At 31.3% G+C, this 22,159-nt stretch overlaps 3 protein-coding genes across 7 annotated transcripts; all 3 read right to left on the bottom strand.

Moving 5' to 3' along the window:
- Window positions 1-1,657: 1,657 nt before the first annotated feature.
- Window positions 1,658-9,954, bottom strand: LOC140040465 (uncharacterized). Of its 5 annotated transcripts, none has more exons than XM_072086435.1 (11): window positions 9,812-9,954; window positions 9,600-9,671; window positions 9,174-9,242; window positions 8,473-8,613; window positions 8,167-8,235; window positions 6,676-6,744; window positions 6,376-6,447; window positions 6,203-6,262; window positions 5,420-5,601; window positions 3,276-4,946; window positions 1,658-3,106 (listed from the first exon to the last, which is right to left on the bottom strand). In XM_072086435.1, exons 2-11 carry the CDS (start codon window positions 9,665-9,667, stop codon window positions 2,973-2,975), a joined length of 2,535 nt encoding a protein of 844 aa, XP_071942536.1. In that variant the 5' UTR covers window positions 9,668-9,671; window positions 9,812-9,954; the 3' UTR covers window positions 1,658-2,972. The 5 variants fall into 5 exon arrangements, with proteins under 5 accessions (XP_071942536.1, XP_071942539.1, XP_071942538.1 ...); XM_072086438.1 differs by lacking the exon at window positions 9,812-9,954 and having other exon boundaries at window positions 3,276-3,725; window positions 4,299-4,946; window positions 9,600-9,781; XM_072086437.1 differs by lacking the exon at window positions 9,174-9,242.
- A 119-nt stretch (window positions 9,955-10,073) lies between these two features.
- Window positions 10,074-13,834, bottom strand: LOC140039674 (biglycan-like). The gene is made up of 7 exons (XM_072085290.1): window positions 13,564-13,834; window positions 12,980-13,051; window positions 12,563-12,622; window positions 12,347-12,415; window positions 11,409-11,477; window positions 11,175-11,246; window positions 10,074-10,361 (listed from the first exon to the last, which is right to left on the bottom strand). Exons 1-7 carry the CDS (start codon window positions 13,761-13,763, stop codon window positions 10,283-10,285), a joined length of 621 nt encoding a protein of 206 aa, XP_071941391.1. The 5' UTR covers window positions 13,764-13,834; the 3' UTR covers window positions 10,074-10,282.
- A 1,999-nt stretch (window positions 13,835-15,833) lies between these two features.
- Window positions 15,834-22,076, bottom strand: LOC140039675 (uncharacterized). The gene is made up of 6 exons (XM_072085291.1): window positions 21,965-22,076; window positions 20,889-20,960; window positions 19,588-19,647; window positions 18,929-19,101; window positions 16,898-17,347; window positions 15,834-16,801 (listed from the first exon to the last, which is right to left on the bottom strand). Exons 4-5 carry the CDS (start codon window positions 19,032-19,034, stop codon window positions 17,067-17,069), a joined length of 387 nt encoding a protein of 128 aa, XP_071941392.1. The 5' UTR covers window positions 19,035-19,101; window positions 19,588-19,647; window positions 20,889-20,960; window positions 21,965-22,076; the 3' UTR covers window positions 15,834-16,801; window positions 16,898-17,066.
- Window positions 22,077-22,159: the final 83 nt, after the last annotated feature.

Below are 22,159 nucleotides of genomic sequence, written 5' to 3' on the forward strand. Positions count from 1 at the left end.
GAATCCTTTTTTTTTAACGCATAATGAGCTAGCCTTTCCAGTCGCCGTCTATTATGTACAATCAACTTTATTATTGCAGCTAAACCACCACCAACATCACCACCCTCCCCTCACTGGCATGTGTAGCGTTGTAAAGTCAGTAGAGGACAGGCCTACAGTACGAATGATCAGTACATGCCCTAAACGCAGAACAACTTTGGTGGTTAGGAAACAACTTAATTTTCAATACAAGTTGGGTAGCATAATTGGCTCTATGAAACACTTGACCATTAGGCCTACTAATTAAGTTGAGTTAGATAATTATTTATTGACGATTAAAGCGAATTTACGATTTGCCGCGATTAGAGGTGTTTAATATATTACTGACAGTTCCTTCTGAACGTTTGTAATCATGTAACTTCAAAAAAATATAAACGTCGTATTAGAGTGATGTATCGTTACATGTACTGTACTATTTCAATCGACTATGACGGTGACAGTTTCAACAAAGTATTAAATCGCAATGTTTTACTGTGTTTACTGGTATATTATTTGTAAAACATGAAAACAATTCATATTTCGTTACTAAATCGATAAAGAATATATTTAAAAATTGTTCGTCTTTGCATCCATCCTCTTCCCCATCCCTCAACCCAAATGTTACATACAAAACACAAATTCAGTTTGTTTCTTATTTTGTGACAAACTTCATTTTCGGAAGTAATTCCCGGGGTGCTAATTTTAGTTGAGTACATAAATCACCGTGTCTATTTATTCGTTCCTGTAAACAACATGTATTATTGTCCTGCATGTGCATTTGAAGTCGCCAGTTTTTTAAACGCTGAAATTACTATGTATTCGAGAACCATCTGTGGGCACGACCTAGATGGTACGCGAGCGAAGCGAGCGTACCATCTAGTCTATATAAATTTACGTAAGGGCAAAATTCGGTAAATCGCGCCTTACTTCTAGAATTTTTACTCGATGGTATATAAAGTTGGTTCGTACTTTCGGTACTGATTTTAACCACCTGATGTAACCCTGTTTACTAATTAAATTAAGTTAGAAAATAAGTTATTGACGATTAAAACGAATTTAGGTTCAACGATTTGCCCCAAATAGGGGTGTTTTCCGATCGTGGTATACACTCTAATGGATGTCCGTCTTGAAAAATACCCGCCACAAAAATGCGAGTGCGAGGAGGCTTCGCATTTTCCTATCTCCTCCTACGATAATTGTTTTTAATAGCTGAAAACTGGTTGAACAGCTAGAGTACAGCATCATAATGTTGAAGACAGGCCGATTTTCTGTAAAAAAATACTATTTTGATAGATTTAATATACGATTATACAAATGTATTGATTTCCGATGAATGGAACATCCCAGAGATTTGTTTAACACAAGTAGGTAAATTTATGAGCCCTTGGTTTAAGACATACGGTAGGTAAATATATGGTCCCTTTGAGAATAAACTTGCAATACTTTGACAATACTGTAAATACCTATTAACTATTTTTGGTCCTCATTTGAATCAAACATTTCTTACTGTGAATGTTCGTAATGTTAGATGTAATATAAAAATATATACAAATAAACTTTATTACTGATATTGTGGTTAGGCTCTACTGTTAGATATATAAACACATTATTATATACAAATAAACTTTATAGTGACAGTTCCTTCTCAACGTTTGTATTAATTAATAATTACCAATAATATAAACGTCGTAGGGGTGTATCGTGACATGTACTTTAATATTTCAATCGATTATGACCGTGACAGTTTTAACAAAGTATTAAATCGCAAATGTTTTACTGTATTTAGAGGTATATTATTTATAGGCCTATACAACATGAACAAAATATTTCGTTACTGACTGGATAAAGAATATATTTAAAAATTGTTCCTCTTTGTACCTATCCGCTTTCCCATCCCTCAACCCTAATGTTACATACAAAACACAAATTGGGTTTCTTTAAATGAGTCCAAATCAAAAATTTGGACTCATTTTGTGATAAGTTTCTCCTTCGGAAGTAATTCCCAGTGTGCTAATTTTAGTTGACCACATAAATCATCGTGTCTATTTATTCGTTTCTGTAAACGACAATGTATTATAAGTCCTGCGCCGGGTACGTACATTTGAAATCGCCAGTTTTGTTACGCACCCTGAAATTACTGTGTATTAGAGAACCATCTGTGGGCACGACCTAGATGGTACGCGAGCGAAGCGAGCGTACCATCTAGTAGATATAAGACATCATGTAAGGTACTCAATACTACTATACACACGTGCCTATACATAAGACATCGACTGAATATTTGAATAACACATTTTTGTTTAAATTCCGTTTTTTTTTACTGTAATTAGCCTATAAACCAATTTGGTGTTAAAAGCAAAACCATCAAAAAGTTTTGTATTATTTCCTGTAGGCCTACTGTACAAAAATATGATACACAAGCAACTCTCTACATACACATAACGTTCCTTGTTTTGCCTCGTGTTAGTTTCTTCCTAATTAATAGAGATTGGATACCCCCGTAATGAACACACAGAATCACAAGATTTTGATAATGTAATGAAGCATAGAGTGGTGTTAGAGTGGTCTACTTAAAAAAAGAATGTAGGCTATGTATGAAATTATTTACACACAAGCGGTTTTCAGAGTTGAACACAATAGATCATGTAAAACAAATGTTATAAGCATTTCGTGTGTAAACAATATAATTGTGTGAAAATACTTTTATTCCTTTAATATAAGGTGGATCCTTAAGATTTTTACTACACTACATAAATGATCATGTAGACAAGTTGCAATAATCGTTGGGAAAGTACTGATAAATCTGAAAAAGAGGAATACATCGTGTTCAATTCGAGAAATGGATATTGCATTCCAAGCATATCGAATGACGTGGAGAAAAGTTTGTGTAGTTAATATCTTGTTATAAGCAGACCATTTAATATTATTCTTGTTGAACAATGTCAGTTTCGCGGTCATATGCCATCACTTGACGAGGCGTTCAATAGAACGACCTGAGAAGAACTCTCATGATTATACTCTGAATCTGGAACAATCTGGTGTGTCCATCCTTCACAAATACTCTCTTTAACTTTCTTCAGTAAATCAGCTGCAATTAAATAAATAATATATACAGTTTTAAAAATTATTTAGTGTGTAAACTATAATATTTTAAAACATGAACATAGTTTAGAGAACATTAGGCCTACATTATCTATAATACCGACACATTTGACGGAAATTATTATTATGATTAAATATAATTAATGGAAACTTACCAAACACTAGCACTAAGATGGACAAGTTAAGCATCAGTAGAATAAATGGTGTGATTTCATGAAGAAGAATAATTGAATCATCTGCCGTGTATAAAGAATCATCCATGTCAATAATTGTACCAATCGATAAGTTAACAATTATGAAGACCAGTGTCAACAACTGAAATCTTTGATCCGATTTTTCCTTCATTGGCTCAAGATAAAGATGTAATGCAATAAGAATAACAGTTACAAACAAGGAATAAGACATGTTTGATGCTTCGTCATCTTTGAAGTTAGCGATAAGTGAAAGAATTGCTTTATTGTACATCTCAAATACTTCCCAGTACCAAAACCGTGAGTTGTATTGCTTACAAAAGAACTTTAATCCCAACATTTCTGGTTGTACACTACTAATATCTTCGTTATGTGAGGCATTACGTTTATATTTCCAATACAAAACGGCAACAACTGCAAGAGGAAAACCTATTACATATAGCAATGAAACAAACACGATGTTTTTGTTAGTATTGTACAGCGAACCATTATTATCTTCCAAATTCATAATAGAATAGTCTGACGTAAGTATTTTCTTTGTATGATTGTGATTGTCATCTGATGTAACATTAAATGTACGAATCGACCAAGGACCTACGGCCATGATATTTGAGCAGGAATTTGCGTACGTTAAATACATTAACATTATTGTAATTGATAAGCATTTGTCTTTTAAACGATGAACTGTGTAATCACCACGATATCTATTGATAAGGTGTAGCAGCAAGCAAACCGTTGACGCCAATATTAGGATAACAAAAGGTGTGGCTATACCAATATACAAAAGTGTATATGCATTCCAAGAACCAGACAAAATACACGCCGGACTGAGAAGATTAACATATCGAATAATGTCAAGATACTGTAAAATTTGTCCAACTGATTGAAAGCCTTCTGGCCAGTGGATTTCATTTATTTCAGATAGTATACCAAGGATTTGATAGAAATTGATAGCTATCTTCATGTGAGTGAAAAAAGAACCCATACCTGCGATACTATTTCTTTTATCTATCTGCCAAACTATGTATCCAACAACGGCGATTATTAAGATAATAACAGCAAATAGAATAATCATAATGAAACTCTTCTGACATTTATGACATTCGTTGAATAATTCGTAATAACCTGGTAAGCATGCGCCACATAACCATCCTGTATAACCACTCGAACAATTTGCGTCGATACCTCCTACGCAACTTTCTGACCGTGGACACATAAACACAGCAGGTAATAATCCATCGTAAATTGCATTTTTCAAAGCCTCAGGATTACTTTCATTAAAGATGTTGCTAACTAAATGCGTAATAAAATCATTGTACTTTACTTTACTTTCTGAATCAAATCCCCAAAACCACCAGTAGCCCGGTAGCAATTGTTGAAAGTCACGTGTACAGTCGACACCTTCTGGACAAGGTTTGCATTCACCGAATCGATCAACACGATGGAAGTTATCAAGGCAATAACAAGCATTGAGATATGCTAATTGGTCAGTCTGTGTTCCAGACGGACATGATTGACAATCACCAATCGTACTAGCACCAGCACTGGCTGTGAAACTTCCCACTGGACATCTTTTGCTGTTGTTAAGCCAACTCCCATCCTCACACTTCCCCAACTCGTCGTTGTAAAATCCTCCTAGAATATTCAATTTCAATCAATAAATCATTAAAAAACTAACATTTAGAAATTAAAATTAAAAAATCAGAAGTAGAAAGAAGATTATGTTTTGGTTGTTGACGTATTTTACTGTTTATTTTACATATCATGTTACAAAAATGCGACGGACAATGTTCATACATTAATATATTGCGAAACTGAATGTCGATGTTTAGTTTTGTTGCATAACCATGCCATAGATTTTCAAGAAACTTGGTTAAACCATCAAGTTTGTATTCTGTAGCCTTTATAGTGTTGTTGTCATATTGGTAACAACTTAAATGAATATGTAAATATTTAACGTTGTTGACGTGCTGATTGTTTATTTCACTTGATATTATTCACACCGTAGGCCTAATAACAATTAATGCATCTGTTATCATTTCTAAATTGTCACGGTTATAAATACTAACAATTATAATAATATTATACACTTTTATTTTATAAGTCACCTGGTGGACAAGCAGAGCATCTTGTTGTTGTTTTTTTATGGTCTATTTTTCTGCGTAACTGATAATACCCCTGTTTACAAGGCTTGCATGTATCATTGTCGCATGCCATACCATAGTATTGTCGAGTAAGATCAAAATCAGAGCGGTCAAATACGATCTCAGTTGTATTTTTCAAACAATAACTGAAAAAGAATGTTCATCAGACTAACTTTATCCGCCTAACAAAATCAGTTTTAGGCCTAACATTTTTATTGTTGAATAGGCCTTTACCATTTTAATGTCACACACTAGTTATTCACTTTAACAAAAATTCGATTGAAAAAAAAACCATTTACTTGAAAAATGTAATTTAAATCAAAATATAGTCAAATTGGCCACCAGGCAACGGGATTTTGGTTGAATTTCTCCGTTTATTTTTTAGCATAGCATTCAAAGTCTCATTTTAATATATCAACTAACTTTAATTTGTCCAGCTGGAAGGGTTACCCTCTATAAATAAATTGAAATAAATAAAATAATCATCTTTTTCATGTTTGGGTGGGGCGGGGTGGGGGATACATCTTTAATTGTGTTAAAAATGATGGACATTTTTTTACCCATCAGTTTTTCGTGAGCATAGTCTTTCAAAATGAATAAGCGAAAAGGCATTACGTAAGCAAAAGGTCGTCAGTTCAAATACCAGTAGAGGATATTCTGGTATAACTTTTGTATTTGGAACTTTGTGTCGAAATATGATGAATACATTTACATATCTATGAATATCAAATCCCAAAATATATTTACACTACTGCATTTCCAGACAAAGATGATGGAATTGTTGACAAATTTTCACAGTTCAAGTATCTGAAAAAAGTATTTGACAATATGATTAAGTAAGACTATTAGTGTATTGTGTCCACTATGAGTAAGTAAGACTATTAACACAAAAAGGAGAAAGAAAAGTGTTAATTACTTACACACTTGAATCCGTTGATATGTTAGAAAAACTGTTCTCTTCTATAAAAGTGATTGGATTGTAGAACAAATACCTGGTGAACAAAATAAAATAAAAGTAAAATGGATAATACACACAGCACATTTATTGTGTAGTTTGTTGATAACGTATTCATGTATTAATGTTATATACATGACATAGCTTTAATTAATGTAATTGTAAATTTAAAGATTTGTTAATCTTTGTTAAATAAAATTTGTAATCTGTGTACAGCATCCAAGAATTTGAGATTAGAAAGCATGTATAATGTCATGTAACTTACAGTTTTTTCATTACTCCATTTCTAAACGTTCTACTTGTTATAGTTTCCAGCTTATTTTTTTGTAAATATCTGAGGAGTAAGGGTTTAATTTTACTACAAAATCAAACAAAAACGGAGACCAATAAAATGTTCTCATAATGGCATACTACGTTGTTAATCCATTATTATTGCAAAGTGAAGTAATTCTGAACTATTACAAATCGCCTGATTCTCGGTACTGTTTCTAGTTTTCCCCAGTATCATAGAAATATGCCGTAATACAGCATCACATGTGTGTCATGTAAGTATCGCCTAGTATCATAGACCACCCTTAACAGTACCTTACATAATGCTCCACATGTGATACAGATGCGATGCTGTATTATACAAATATTCGTGATACTTGGTAACTATTGTCGTATATGGAAATACAGCAATAACAATCGCTACGTTTAACCCTTTCACTGCGGAGCATTATTCCCACCTCTGTGCGTAATGTATATTTAAGAAAAACATAGGGTATTTTAATAAATTGCAAAAAAATACTAATTGAGATAATTGTGTAATTATTTTTGTGGTGTGTGATGGGCAAAGGGTTAGTCTACAGTTAGGTATAAAAAAAAAAGTAATTTGCATATTGATGACGTCATGTGACGTCATTACAGGTATTTTGGATTTCGTGTTTTTTATCGAATCAATGATAAAAACTATATTTTCTATAAGAAATTCTTATGGAATACGTTTTTCCAACTGGATATTGATGAAGATACGTATAACAAATAAAAATATAAAAACAAATTGAATTATTTTTATTGTTTTATAAAAATTATGCACAAATCAAAGTTTTGGGGCAAAATCGTGAAAATAATGACATTTTCCAAAAATTCACTATAGTACAAAACTAACTATTGTTTCAGAATTTTTTTTTTTTTTGCGTGTTGTGATAAACACATGTTGCCCTATTGGGGCTGGTAAATTTTGGTTACTTTCAAAATGGCCGCCATTACGCTACTCAAAACAACTTTCCAAGATAGAATACTATTATATACACTATACTATATATAACTATAACTATAGAGGGCGCATGATTTTCAAGACAATAATACAGCTATAGGGGGCCGTTTTTTTTGCTGGAAAAAATTTTTAATGACTTGCAAAAATATTCAAGTTCATCGAACAAATATAGAGGGTGCTATATATTATAGGCAAATACGATTAAATCATTGTTTTGCCCATACCCGGTATTACCGGGTATACGCACTTCAACGACGTTTGTTTATACCCGGTAGTACCGGGTATACGCAGTGAAAGGGTTAAAGTGTAGTATTAGTGTCAAATAAGGAACATAATATCAACTTCTTTAAAAAAAATTTATCCTGTCTGTTAAAAACTTCTTCTTGACTTAACAAACATGCCCAGTCTCTAATTTAGAGTTATTTTCCTTTAGATGACAGGCAAACCCGTGTTAAATAGACCCCTTATCTTATTCAGTAAAATAATGGGTTTACTTACATGCTTTTCAAATTAGTATCATCAAATGCTCCATCTTCGATGAAAGATATTTGGTTTTCAGAAAGTACCCTGGTTAAATGAAATAATGAGGACAATAACTTTCAACCTATTTAAATAGATTAACTAATATTTGTTATCATTTATGATCAAAGAAACTCATACTGTAGTTTAATTATATTGTATGACATTTTGTAACATCTTTGTTCTCATCGTATAGAGCCAGTATAGGCCTACCATTATAAATAAATCTTAAATATGTAGAAATTCTACAATTAAAAGATAGACTTAATGATTGAATCCACTTACAATATATTTAGGGCTTTACAACCTATAAAATTGGTTTTCGAAATATTTTGAATTTCATTCCTGTGCAGGTACAGTTTGTGTGGAAAATGCTGTAATAAAGATCTATTTCCAAGTGAAGAGATGTGATTGTTTCCCAGGTCACTGTAAATAAAAAAAACATTACTTAATTTATTTAATTTTATAAACAATACAGACAGTTGGTAATTGTAAAAATTGATAAATTAAAAACATATTCGTTAACTATTTGTTATTTATATGAAAAGCAACTATTTACATGCTTATGAATAATCAGGTGTCAATTATTGCTTTAGGCTTATTTTCAATTAATTTTAAATGAAACTTTTTATGGGTGTTTTTCAAATGAATAATTGACAATTTGTACTACATGAAATTTATTATTATATTTTTAATTTATTTATAAATGTTATCATAAAGACTTCAATGACTGCGGATTGTATGGCTATAATGGAAGTTTCTATTCTCCATTCATAATGATTCTAATAATATTTAAATTTCGTTTTGGATCTAATAAAACGTTCTGGATTCTTGAATACAGACATAATATTTCGCCATTGTGTTAAGGTTCCAAGGACTAATCAGCAGTAGCCTATAATTAAACGCTGTGTACACTATAAAACTTTGTGACAAAAAAAACTATTGTTTCTACACTGATAGTGTAGACAGAGATTTCGTCAACTTACAGAGTATCCTGCATTTGAAGGTGGTATAATGCAGAAGGAAACACAGTTAATAAATTACTAGCAGCAGTGCTTCAAAGAAAACAATAGAACACAAGTTATAACATTTTTTTTTAATGAAATGCGTGTCTCACCTGATAGCAAAGAAAGTATAAGTATACCAATATGCTCGCTCGAATGATCGCTTTATAATAAATTAAATACACACGACACACACATACACAGAAGATCATCCATAACGAATGCGAACCATTTGAATAAAATAGCTCACCAACGGTATCTCACTCAATGTTAAAATAACATGTATTATAGCAGCAGTAACATCTTCTTCCCCCATTGTTTGCTCTAAAAACAACACTCCATTTCAAAGTTATATTAATGTAGATATTCGATCATTTGAGACATGTTTATGTAAGACAGTATACTTACAAATCAGCAAGAAATATTAGCTCTTTAAATGCTTCCGGGTGAATTTTGCTGATTTGATTGAAATCCATTCGTCTAAAAAGTTTTATTGAAAAAAAACCCATAGTTGTTGATAAACTTTGGTGTTTAACCATTTATATTTAGTTTTAAAATTTGACAATCCCACTAATCACGATTAATGACATTACCATAGTAATAAAATATTAGTTACTCACAACACAGACAAAAAACTTGTTTTAACAAATAGTCTTGCTGGTATGGAGCTTATGTTCGAACCTTGTAGATAACTATGTGATAAACAAAAGTACAAGATCTATATCAAACGTAATACTGTAACTAGAATAATATTAATAACAAGAGACATGCACCTTTACTACAGAAAAGTCAGGCACACCAACAGAGCTGAGAATAAAACAAACAAGAAACAATAACAAGTCCAAGTATAATAATAGTATAATAACTTACATTCTACTTCCATTCGGAACATTCGTAAATGTTCCTGTTGACAGGACAGACAATGACCGACTGCTAACTCTTCTGTGAATACGGTAATTATTATTATTATGAGAATATAGTCCAGTTTGTAAAATTACAAGTATATAATTACATTCTATCCGCACAAATGTATATTACACTACCTTTACAGGAATATATTACAGTACCTTGATCAATCAACTTTCAACAACTTACATTTCAATCATCCCTTTACTCCTAAAGAAGAAGGCGTTTTCCATCAGTCCCTTGATTTGTATTTTTTGAAGGTGTCTACATTAGTTAAAGCAAAATTGAAAACGAGTTTACTAAGATGATCCGACGTTCTACTTAAATAAGTTTCAGAAATAAAATCTGAATACGTTATTTTAGTTGTTAGGCTTACTTATCAGGAAGAAATATTTCAGCACCTAATTAGAGTTTTGGCGTAAACTGACAGAAGAGAAAATGGTAATATCACTAAATATTATCATCCACATTAAAAGTATATGTTTTAAACATTTAACGTTGTATAATACCCATAGGCAGTTTCATTTTATCTTATATGAAGTATGAATTAAAACAAATTGTATACATTAATATTGAAAACAAAAAAGAAACGTAACGCAACATAAGTAACGCACGATAAGATAAGCAAACAAATATAACCATCAGACATAAAATTAGACACAGGTGTAAGAAAAGCATTTTTAATATTTTTGTTTATTTTTTTATATTCTTATTTTAAAATAATGTATATAGTCTGTATATAGGGTATAAATGAATTATATATATAAAAAAATACATACTGAAAATAATTATATAACATTAGTAAATGTATCTTCTACAGTACATTTAAAAAAAAGGTGGATAACAGAAAAGAAATATAAAATGTTCTAATTCTAAGAACAGTAACATTGATAAAATCACATAATGTAAACTATATATATATAAACCAAACAAAAGTGAGAATAACAATAAAATAGTTATTATTATTATTTGAAATAATTATATTAATCTGTTGAAGATGAAATGAATAAATAGTGGTTAACGCCACAAAAGAGAAAAAAAAAACATTTAAGGCATATAATACTGTAGTGTACCTACATCTCATTAATACTTTGTAGACCAGCAAACGTAAATGGTTCGATTTGCTCCAGAGCACTATCACAAACGTCGCTGTAATAATGAGTGATATATAACATTTCATCAATTATTTAGTGTGTGATACTGTGATTTAAAATATATACACAGTAAAAGTTGCGGCTATAGAATAAAAGTATACAATACGGTAGTATTATATAATTTAGGAATAATATTAAAAAAAAGCTAGAACCTTACATGCGTCTAAAGTGTGCCCCCTGGAAACTCGTCTTGGTTAGCTTTTTAATTGGATTACCATTCAACATTCTATAAGTATAAATATGGTGTTAAAGCCAAAATGTACAAACTACTACTATACTATATCACATTCCTCCATGTTGGAATTACAATACATTATGTAATAAGTTGTTGTGGAAATTGACCATTCAAATTATTTCAAACCCATGAAATATGAATAAAAATGTTACAAAGCAGTTTACGGTTATTACAAAGATAGAAAAATGTCTCTATATTATAATATTGTATCTAAAGTTGGTAATTTAAAATGAATGTTCGTTTGTATAATATAATCTTCCAATAAATAAAATAGAACTTTTCAGTATATAATAGAAAATGTATATAGAAATAGAACGTACGGTAGTTGCATGCGTCGGGTACTATTATTCCGAATAACTAATATAAGTAAGGATTAGCATCTATTATTGTTGACAAAACTAAGTTATGCTACACTTTTGTGAACATTGGAAATAGTCAGTACAATTATATTACTAAACCCTCCACATTCATCTTTTAAATGGTTTAAATTGTAAATAGGTTGAAAGATTGAAAGGCATTTTTTGCATTCATTGCAGATAATCTATTTGAAAAATTTAAAAATAGAGTATTATAAGATAGTCTGCATTGAAGCATAGAATATTTATAGTGTCAAGTGCATTCAATTAAACCGCGTAGGATTGATATTCAAGGAAATGTTTGGGTTGTGAAAAATTATTATTATTATTATTATGTTCGTATAAATAAGAAATATCTGTTTGTCTCGAAGTATATTTATGTATATTATACAATACAAATCACCATGAACTGTCCAGCAATGATGACGAAACGGAACTGAATCTGGGTGGGTGATAAGTGGGTGATAAGAATGTTAGTAAATCGCATAATAATGGTTCACTTACATTCTGTCTAGTCGAGTTAAGTTTGAAAACACTCCGTCGATAGACTTCAAATAATTGTAGTTAGCAGATCTGTAAAATATATATTTAATAAACAATATTTTATTGTGAACAACATCACAACAACATAATTGTATATTTATCAAGTAGTAAATGAGAAAAGAAGACACAAGGACGACATAGAGAGCTAATATTGAATATTGAAATGTAACAGCTTACATTCTGTTTATATACTTCGGAAACTTTGGTAATTCAGTCAATTTGTTAAAATCCAATGATCTAAATGTCATAAAATATTGAATAAGCATACATTAGAAAAAAATAATGCTTCATTGTATCAACTTAATATTTCCAATTCTTGAGGCATTCGTTGACACTCTTATGCCAACCGAATTAAAATAAAAATATCTAGAAAGCATATTAAATGTATGGGTGATAAGAATAAAACGTTCATAAACCACTCCGACATTATTTTGCTAATAAACATTTTGCCCTTGTTTGGCCCTTTTTGTGCTATAACGGTAAAATGAAAAAGGAAGTTTTCGTATCACTTCGAAATTTCAATATTTAATATGTTTATACAGAAGGAAAATGTCTATTCCTGAAACGCCAAAAATATTTATATTTGAAACTTACATTTCTTTTAATTGAAAAAATCGAAGCAATGCATCACTGGCAATCTTGGTGAGGTTGTTATTGTCGAGCCTCCTTTTCAAAACAATGTAGTAAACGTAGTTTAAATGTCTTATTTTATTTTATTTAAAGAAAGAATCTTAATTAAATACTACTTTTCATATTCTGGGTTGGTTAAAGAAACAATTTAAAAGATCAGGTTATAATTAAATTTAAGTTTTTTTTGGAGTGTTAATTGATTTTGATTTACCGTGTAAATGGGATAGATTTTGTCAAAAGGGTAAATGTAACGCAACGCTGTTAATAACGTCGAAAGTAATAACATTTAATGCCCCTCATTCATAATGTCTTCAACATTACAAGATGCCTATAATCTAACTTTTTTTTTTCATTTTAGGTGATTTTGATGAACTAATATTTTAGCAATCGTATTTAAATTACAGTCTACAACTGTTTGCATAACAATGACATTTACAAAATTCGGTAGTCCATTACCAGTATCGGGAATTCCGGTGACAACCATGGATTGCATCATGATTATCATATAATAATATAAAGCTATCAACATAATGTGCATCTTAACTCACAAATGTGTTGTGTTTTCAGGTATTCCAGCAGGTAAGTGAACAAGCCCACGTCTACTACAATTGACTATTAACCAATATCTGTTAGGAGATTCGCAGGTACATACAAAATCTTCTCCACTGGCATTGTTCATGCAATCTGCCAATGCAAAAATAACATAGCTACAGGAGAAAAGAAACGTAAACAAATATCTTAAAAACATTTTCTGTAATAGGCTCTGCAGTAATGATATACTTGCTCTTACGGTACGACTAATTCTAGTTGTTTTATCACGACTATATAATGTCAGAGATGAGTGTTAATAGTATGAAAATAAATCATATTTACTTCCTTCTTCCTTATTTTAATAAAAAAATGACAATAATATCTTCATGTATTGTATTCAAGAATTCAAGGCCTACATGCCACTAAGCAGTGAACTGTAGACGACTTTTGTAATTGTAAAAGAATTACAATATATAACAAAATCTATCTATACAAAGTAATTAGATATATTTAAAACATACACAACGTGTTTACCTCTATAGCAGCATCAAACAAATTAATTATTCCATCTGCCACATTATCTGTATCTGTACACCGTTTTTAATCTGCTTGAGACTAATTTTAATTATTTAAAATGTTATCTTGTGTATTATAAAATACTAGATTTCAATATATCACAACAAGGCCATATTCCTGCAGTCGCGTGCTCAAGTGTTTTACCGACCAACCGACCGACACAGTGAGCCGTTGCACGCGACTAAAAATCAGTGGCTTCTTATGATTGAACACACCGGACAAATTAAATGAAATCCTACATTCGATTCTGATTTAACTAACGCAGACCTACTGATCACTAGCATAGTCAACACATTGTTTTTGATTGAAAGGCAAAACATACAAGGAAATACTAAAATTTGGTGTTTAAGGAAATATCCTGAAATTTTATTCGCAATAACACCAAAGATTAAATAAATACTGTCTAGATAACGGTGACAATTCCGTATACTACAGTACTACACTTGTTTATAATACAAAACCAAAACCACACTGTACAATATATTGCTTAAAGGGTTAAAATTGTATATACAGAGATCATATTAAACAATTTGCTTACGGCACCTTTTCTACTAGCTAAAAGCGTTTAAAACTGAGGCTGTTGTTGAGACAATACCACTGTAATACATAACACGATTTATAAAAAATTAATAACATCTTATTGTTCAGTGACTGCTTCCACATTTTTGAACGATCTAATGTGGTATGTGGCTGCAAATCAGTACCGGTACTTACACTCAAATATAATTATTCTGAATAATTAAACTTTAAAGATATTTTTTTAAATACATTAAAGTACTAGTAATTATTGATTATGGAAAGGGTCTAAGGCCCTCTACAAAATATTTATAAATTCTTAAAAGAAAGAATCTATATATAAATTATGGTTAATTCTGACATAGGCGAGCACAATGCAAAAACTTCGGTACAAATCTCCGCCTTGGATACCTACCTTATCTATCCGAGATGTACCGTGAAACGTATAATTGATAACATTAGTGTTCACGCCGGCGCTATTGTTCCATATTTATATCTTAGGAAGATATTATAAAGAGTTTTTTAACAACATTTATGATTTCAACATTAGATTTCAATTCTTCCCGGTCAAAGTAATTTCCGGGTTTAAGATAAGTTTACCTTGCAACAACCTGGTTTCAAATATTTTCTCTCTTTTAAACACAAGGGAGCAGTTAAAATAGTAGATTTGACCCTAAAGGTGACTGGAAACAGGCACTTTCCATCAATCAATATAGTGTCCCTTTGGAAGACGAAAAAAAACCAGATATATTTGGCCATTAATCATAGCCATTTCAGTTTTTTGTTTATTTTAAAACATACCGCGCGTGTGTGAAGGTACAGTAGTTAAATAATAGGAATTATACTGCAAATTAATAAAGATCAAATTAAATATACGCCATAAAGAATCAGAATATATTGTGGGGAATAGTATTATAAAATTACATAGGGAGATTTGATGATAAGACATTTTTCGAGTGAAATCCCGATAGCTGAGTTTTATTGAGTAAGCTTGCAGGAATAACTGTAGGCTATCTTCATGTGTCCCGTTAGGACCGAGATGTCTGCCCATGTTGCAATCCGTAATGTCTTCTTTCTTGGGCCCACTCTGTCACGGCAGTTAGTTTCAAAAGATGATTAAATTAAATAATGTATTAATAATTATTAGGATGGTATTCATTTGAATAAACGCCTCTCCAATAAAACATCACTTTGAATAATAACCCCCCCCCCCCAACCCAACTATCTAATAAACGTCCATCCACATATTTATAACAACACAATTATACTATTTGTAGTAGAATTCACCGCACTGTTATTTACAATTTACCAAGCATTTGTTATTCTTTTTTAGCACTTTTCATATCTATTAGAGGATTTCATTTGATTATAAATGTTACCATATTATTATTAAAACTACAAAATTTAACATATATCCCTCGAATAAGCACCTCCCTCAAATGACCTCCGCCTCCCCAAAGGGCCCTACCAAACAATAAAAACTGTACTTTAAAATGTTATTAATCATCTAAAACACTGTGAAACAAAGTAGTTTAGTTTTACGAATGTCAAGCATTTTCAATAATGGTAACCAACAGAAAACGTATAAGGAGAACATTATCATTCCGAGAACCATCGTCTACACTTCCTAGAGGGGGAGCGAGCGAAGCGAGCTCACCCTCTAGTATTAACAATTTCTTTAAAATTAATATATTAATGTTAAATACTAATGATAAAATGTATTCTTTTGTTAATGTTTTGACAAGCTGATCTGTGTTGAGAACTATAATCTAATCCTTCAATTAATGATAATCTGAATAAATAATATTACATATAATTTAAGTTATTATCGAATCTATCTCTAATAACAACTTATGTTCACGACATTACTGCACTAGTTTTAGTGTGTTTGATAAGAATAGCATATTACGGTGCGACGGAACCATTAAATGATGATAAGTATCCTCTTAGTGAAATTATTATAATTATGCTTATTTAGGTACACAGTAAGATTAACAATAAATTGACAATCTGCATTTTCAAGTCCTGACTATATGCCATCAATTGACGAGGCGTTCAATAGAACGATCTGTGAAGAACTGTCATGAGTATACTCTGAATCTGGAACAATCTGGTGTGTCCATCCTTCACAAATACTCTCTTTAACTTTCTTGAGTAAATCAGCTGCATAAGGTAAATGATATACAAAGTAAGTATTATAACAATTATACACATAACTGCCTACATGTTGATTATAGACTAAAGTTATTAATGACTTACCAAAGACTAACACTAAGATGGACAAGTTAAGCATCAGTAGAATAAATGGTGTGATTTCATGAAGAAGAATAATTGAATCATCTGTCGTGTATAAAGAATCATCCATGTCAATAATTGTACCAATCGATAAGTTAACAATTATGAAGATCAGTGTCAACAACTGAAATCTTTAATCCGATTTTTTCTTCATTGGCTCAAGATAAAGATGTAATGCAATAAGAATAACAGTTACAAACAAGGAATAAGACATGTTTGATGCTTCGTCATCTTTGAAGTTAACGATAAGTGAAAGAATTGCTTTATTGTACATCTCAAATACTTCCCAGTACCAAAACCGTGAGTTGTATTGCTTACAAAAGAACTTTAATCCAACAATTTCTGGTCGTATACTATTAATATCTTCGTTATGTGAGGCATTACGTTTATATTTCCAATACAAAACGGCAACAACTGCAAGAGGAAAACCTATTACATACAGCAATGAAACAAACACGATATTTTTGTTAGTATTGTACATCGAACCATTGTTATCTTCCAAATTCATAATAGAATAGTCTGACGTAAGTATTTTCTTTGTATAAGTTCGTTCGCGTACCATCTAGGTCGTGCCCACAGATGGTTCTCGAATACACAGTAATTTCAGCGTAACAAAACTGGCGATTTCAAATGTACGTACCGCAATACATTGTCGTTTATAGAAACGAATAAATAGAGACGATGATTTATGTAGTCAACTAAAATTAGCACCCTGTGAATTACTTCCGAAAGAGAAACTTATCACAAAATGAGTCCAAATTTTTGATTTGGACTCATTTAAAGAAACCCAATTTGTGTTTTGTATGTAACATTAGGGTTGAGGGATTGGAAAGCGGATAGGTACAAAGAGGAACAATTTTTAAAAATATTCTTCATCCACTCAGTAACGAAATATTTTTTTTATGTTTTATAGGCCTATAAATTAATATACCTCTAAATAAAGTAAGACATTTGCGATTTAATACTTTGTTTATTTTATTCATTTATTTATGTATTTATTTCTTTTAAATATCCGTTGTACACTAATTTTCCCCGTGTATGGCAAGAGATTCCTAATTGTATTAGAGAACATTCTTTATTTAGTTTAGTTAAAACTGTCGCTGTCATAATCGATTGAAATATTAAAGTACATTTCACGATACACCACTACGACGCTTTTATTTTTGGTAATTATTAAATAATACAAACGTTTAGAAAGAACTGTCAGTATAAAGTTTATTTGTATATAATAATGTGTTTATATATCTAGCAGTAGAGCCTATCCACAATCTCAGTAATAAAGTTTATTTGTATATATTTTTATATTACATCTAACAGTACAAACATTCACAGTAAGAAATGTTCGATTCAAATGAGGACCAAAAATAGTTCATAGGTATTTACAGTATTGTCAAAGTATTGCAAGTTTATTCTCAAAGGGCCCATATATTTACCTACCGTATGTGTTAAACCAAGGGCTCATAAATTTACTTACTTGTGTTAAACCAAACTCTGGCAGACTGAGAGATTGGGATGTTCCATTCATCGCAAATCAATACATTTGTATAATCGTATATTAAATCTATCAAAATAGTATTTTTTAAAGAAAATCGGCCTGTCTTCAACATTATGATGCTGTACTCTAGCTGTTCAACCAGTTTTCAGCTATTAAAAACAATTATCGTAGGAGGAGATAGGAAAATGCGAAGCCTCCTCGCATTTATGTGGCGGGTATTTTTCAAGATGGACATCCATTAGACAGTGTATACCACGATCGGAAAACACCCCTATTTGGGGCAAATCGTTGAACCTAAATTGGTTTTAATCGTCAATAACTAATTATCTAACATAATTTAATTAGTAAACAGGGTTACATCAGGTGGTTAAAATCAGTACCGAAAGTACGAAACAACTTTATATACCATCGAGTAAAAATTCTAGAAGTAAGGCGCGATTTACCGAATTTTGCCCTTACGTAAATTTATATATAGATTCCTTTTTAATTTCATAAATCACCTGGTGGACAAGCATAGCATCCTGGTATGCTCCGGTCAGCAATGTATCTGCGTAACTGATAATATCCTTGTTTACAAGGCTCACATATACCTTTGTTGCATACCATACCATATTGTATTGTAGTATATTTAAAGAAGTCAAATTTGATCTCAGTTTTATTTGTTAAACAATTACTGAAAAAAAAAATCACATTTTAAACCACTGAATTAATTAAAGGGGGAATATATTCATGTATATTTTATTAGTATGAGCGTAATATTTTCACCAGAGACAACCCCTTCCTAAATGTAGTTTAAAGTAATGATTTCCTTTGTAGCGGAGTAGGCCACTATCTTATACTTGGTTCCCACTAGGGATATTTGACCAATCACAGGTGATAGATTATTGTTGCTTGTTATTAGTCAACTCGCTTGCGTTGCGTCTACGTCCTTGCGTTGCGTCCTAGTGGGAACCAACTTTTAAATATATATCAAATTTATGAATAGGGAGGGTTACGTGTGGAGGAGGGCGTGATCAAACTATGAGTGGAGATTTACGGTTAAAGTGTGAAGAGAAGTACGCGAACATCAGTTATTCGTTCATTTCTGTTTAGGATGGAAGATGGGAAAGTACACAAATCCCACAAGATAATTTTTAATTCAGATATCAAATATATTTACACCACTGTATTTCCAGACAAAGTCGATGGAATTTTTGTCAGTTGTCCACAGTCCAAGTAACTGAAAAAAAGAATATAGTATTGATGAATAGGCCTACGTACAAATGGTTATTGTTGAAATTTAATATATGCCTTTATTATTATTAATTTTATTGCACATTTGCTCTTACACTCACCAAACAGTTAATTTTTCCAGGACGTACGCCTTTATTTAATAAACTCAAAATAAATTTATCATGTAGTTTATTTTGTCTAGATTAATGTTGGTAATTTAGTCAAGTTGTTGAAATCTAATGATCTAAAAAGAAAATATTCACCATTTTATCATTTTCATTACATCTATTAATTAATTTATATGACAGATCCGACAAAATCGGCGGAAAGGGAAAACTTAAAATATGGCGTTTAAAATAAGTACCTGACATTCAATACTCGCTCTTCCGCGCTATCCTGGAAAACCCTTATATTAGTTCCACTAGTAAAGGAAATGTGAAACAGCAGTAAGTAATTTTCACATGGATCGCAGTCGACTGTTACTCGTCGACAAATATATGAACGGTTAGATTAAGTGGACACTCACGTTGACGTTTCAGTAAACGTATAGTCTAGTAAAAGTATGGTTGAACATACATAGAACAAATTGCAACATAATTGTTTTGTCTGGTTGATATGGTCAAAATAAACGTCATATCCAAAGTTTACCAAAATCAGACATCGGAAAGTGGGTTAATTAGCATAAATTCAAAATGGCCGCCATTTACCATTTTGAAGCCCTGTATATCCTGGACGGTTGATTTTAGACGAATTAAGTGCATTGTGAGTAGATAAAAATGTAACATTAAACTTCACAATTAGCATATTAAATATGTTTTAAATTAGTCTTAGGTACGTCATAAGGTAGGCCTATTATGTTATAACTGCTTAAATGACTGGTTTTAGACCCGACAGTGAATTACGAGTAGAAATTAATAAATAAGATATAAAACTTTTCTTGAAAATTGATAATTCACAGTTAGTAATATAATTTAACTTAAATTTAACTACATTTACTTTTGCAGTGATATGACGTCATACCCGTACTCATGTCAGAGAGCGAACGACAAAATGCCACTGAATAACATTTGACATTTGACGAACCAGATATAGCATAAATTGAGGTCATAGAGTAGCAGTCGCCATAGTCGACGTGAAAAGTCCTTATAGTACATTACGTGAAAGTGAGCTTTTGTATCCTATATTAGTCCCTATTATTGATAAAATGTTCATTTCAGGCACACCATAACAATGTAATTCAAAACTTACATTTCGTTTAATTCGGAATGTCGAAGTAACGCATCGCTGGCAATAGTTGTGAGGTTGTTATTGTTCAGATATCTTTTTAAAAAATAGTAAGAAACAAATTGATTTTTAAGGGTAATAATATAGAAATATAATATATAAGAAAAAATCAAAAGGTTCATATACCATGAAAAATTACCCAAACAATTAATTTAAAATTATTATGTTTTCTTTGGAGTCACAAAACTGTTTTACAATGCTTTTCCGGGTATGTTTGTGCATGTATTTTAAACCAATCAAACTTGATTTGTTGTAAGTAGTATCAGTATTGGTGTGTTCGCTATTATTTGCTGCGATATATTTTAATTATTATGGCACTTCTTCCGTTAGTCCTCAACCTGTGTTCTCACTGTGTTTTATAATGTGGACGGGAATTAAAGACATGGTAGGTAATATTATATCTATAAAAACTGTAGTCCTGTAATAAAAACAAAGGGTATAAATAAAATATAACCGAAGACAGAATAAATTGTTATTTTTATACCATAACCCATATATCTTATAGTTATTTCAATTGTTATTTATATAACATAACCCATATATTTTATAGTTATTTTAATTATTTATAAAATATAACCCATACATCAAGTAACTAATGCTATTTTAACGTGTCCCAATCAAATGACGTCATGATCAATAAAAACAATAAAATCGTTGTATCGTGAAGATTGTAGGCCTAATTGTTTGATCATGAGGTCAATTTGATTGAATATTTCACCGAAGACAGAATATATTTTTATTTTTATAGTTCCAGTATGAAAACGTTTATCATTTATCTATTTATCGTCGTTCATTCTCGTGCTAGTATAAACGGGCCTTTGTGCTTTCTTGTTTCATTTTGTTGTGCTCTAGCAAAGGCTAAACTTATGGAACGCAGTTTACGCAAGTTATTGGTGATGATGAAAATTGCATCGATGAAACGGCGTTTCGTATAAACTTATCAAAATCATCGTTCTATTCAAAAGAAATATGTACGCTGCGCACGTGATATAAGTATCAAAATCTAAGCTACTAAAATGTAAATGTGTTTTTAAACTCACAAATGTGTTGTGTTTTCAGGTATTCCAGCAGGTAAGTGATCAAGTCCACGTCCACTGCAATTGACTTTGAACCAATTGGTGTCGGGCGGAGATTCACAGATACATAGCAAACTGTTACTATTATTATTGTGCAGACAATCCAAGTGTGCATAGCAACACACGACGAAGCTATAGAAAAGAATAAAAGTAAACGAA

This window comes from Antedon mediterranea, chromosome 2 (genome assembly GCF_964355755.1).
Source record: "Antedon mediterranea chromosome 2, ecAntMedi1.1, whole genome shotgun sequence".
Taxonomy (NCBI): Eukaryota; Metazoa; Echinodermata; class Crinoidea; order Comatulida; family Antedonidae; genus Antedon; species Antedon mediterranea.

Coding starts and splice junctions, on each gene's coding strand:
- LOC140040465 (XM_072086434.1), bottom strand. CDS start 9,730: ATGGTTAAACACCAAAGTTTATCAACAACTATGGGTTTTTTTTCAATA. Junction 6,263..6,375: donor ATATCAACGGATTCAAGTGT/GTAAGTAATTAA, acceptor TACTTTTTTCAG/ATACTTGAACTGTGAAAATT. Junction 3,107..3,275: donor CATCTTAGTGCTAGTGTTTG/GTAAGTTTCCAT, acceptor ATTTAATTGCAG/CTGATTTACTGAAGAAAGTT.
- LOC140039675 (XM_072085291.1), bottom strand. CDS start 19,034: ATGGTATGCAACAAAGGTATATGTGAGCCTTGTAAACAAGGATATTAT. Junction 17,348..18,928: donor ATGCTATGCTTGTCCACCAG/GTGATTTATGAA, acceptor TTCCTCTTGCAG/TTGTTGCCGTTTTGTATTGG.
- LOC140039674 (XM_072085290.1), bottom strand. CDS start 13,763: ATGTTTTTAAGATATTTGTTTACGTTTCTTTTCTCCTGTAGCTATGTT. Junction 11,478..12,346: donor TTAACTCGACTAGACAGAAT/GTAAGTGAACCA, acceptor TTATACTTATAG/AATGTTGAATGGTAATCCAA. Junction 11,247..11,408: donor GGGGCACACTTTAGACGCAT/GTAAGGTTCTAG, acceptor TCATTATTACAG/CGACGTTTGTGATAGTGCTC.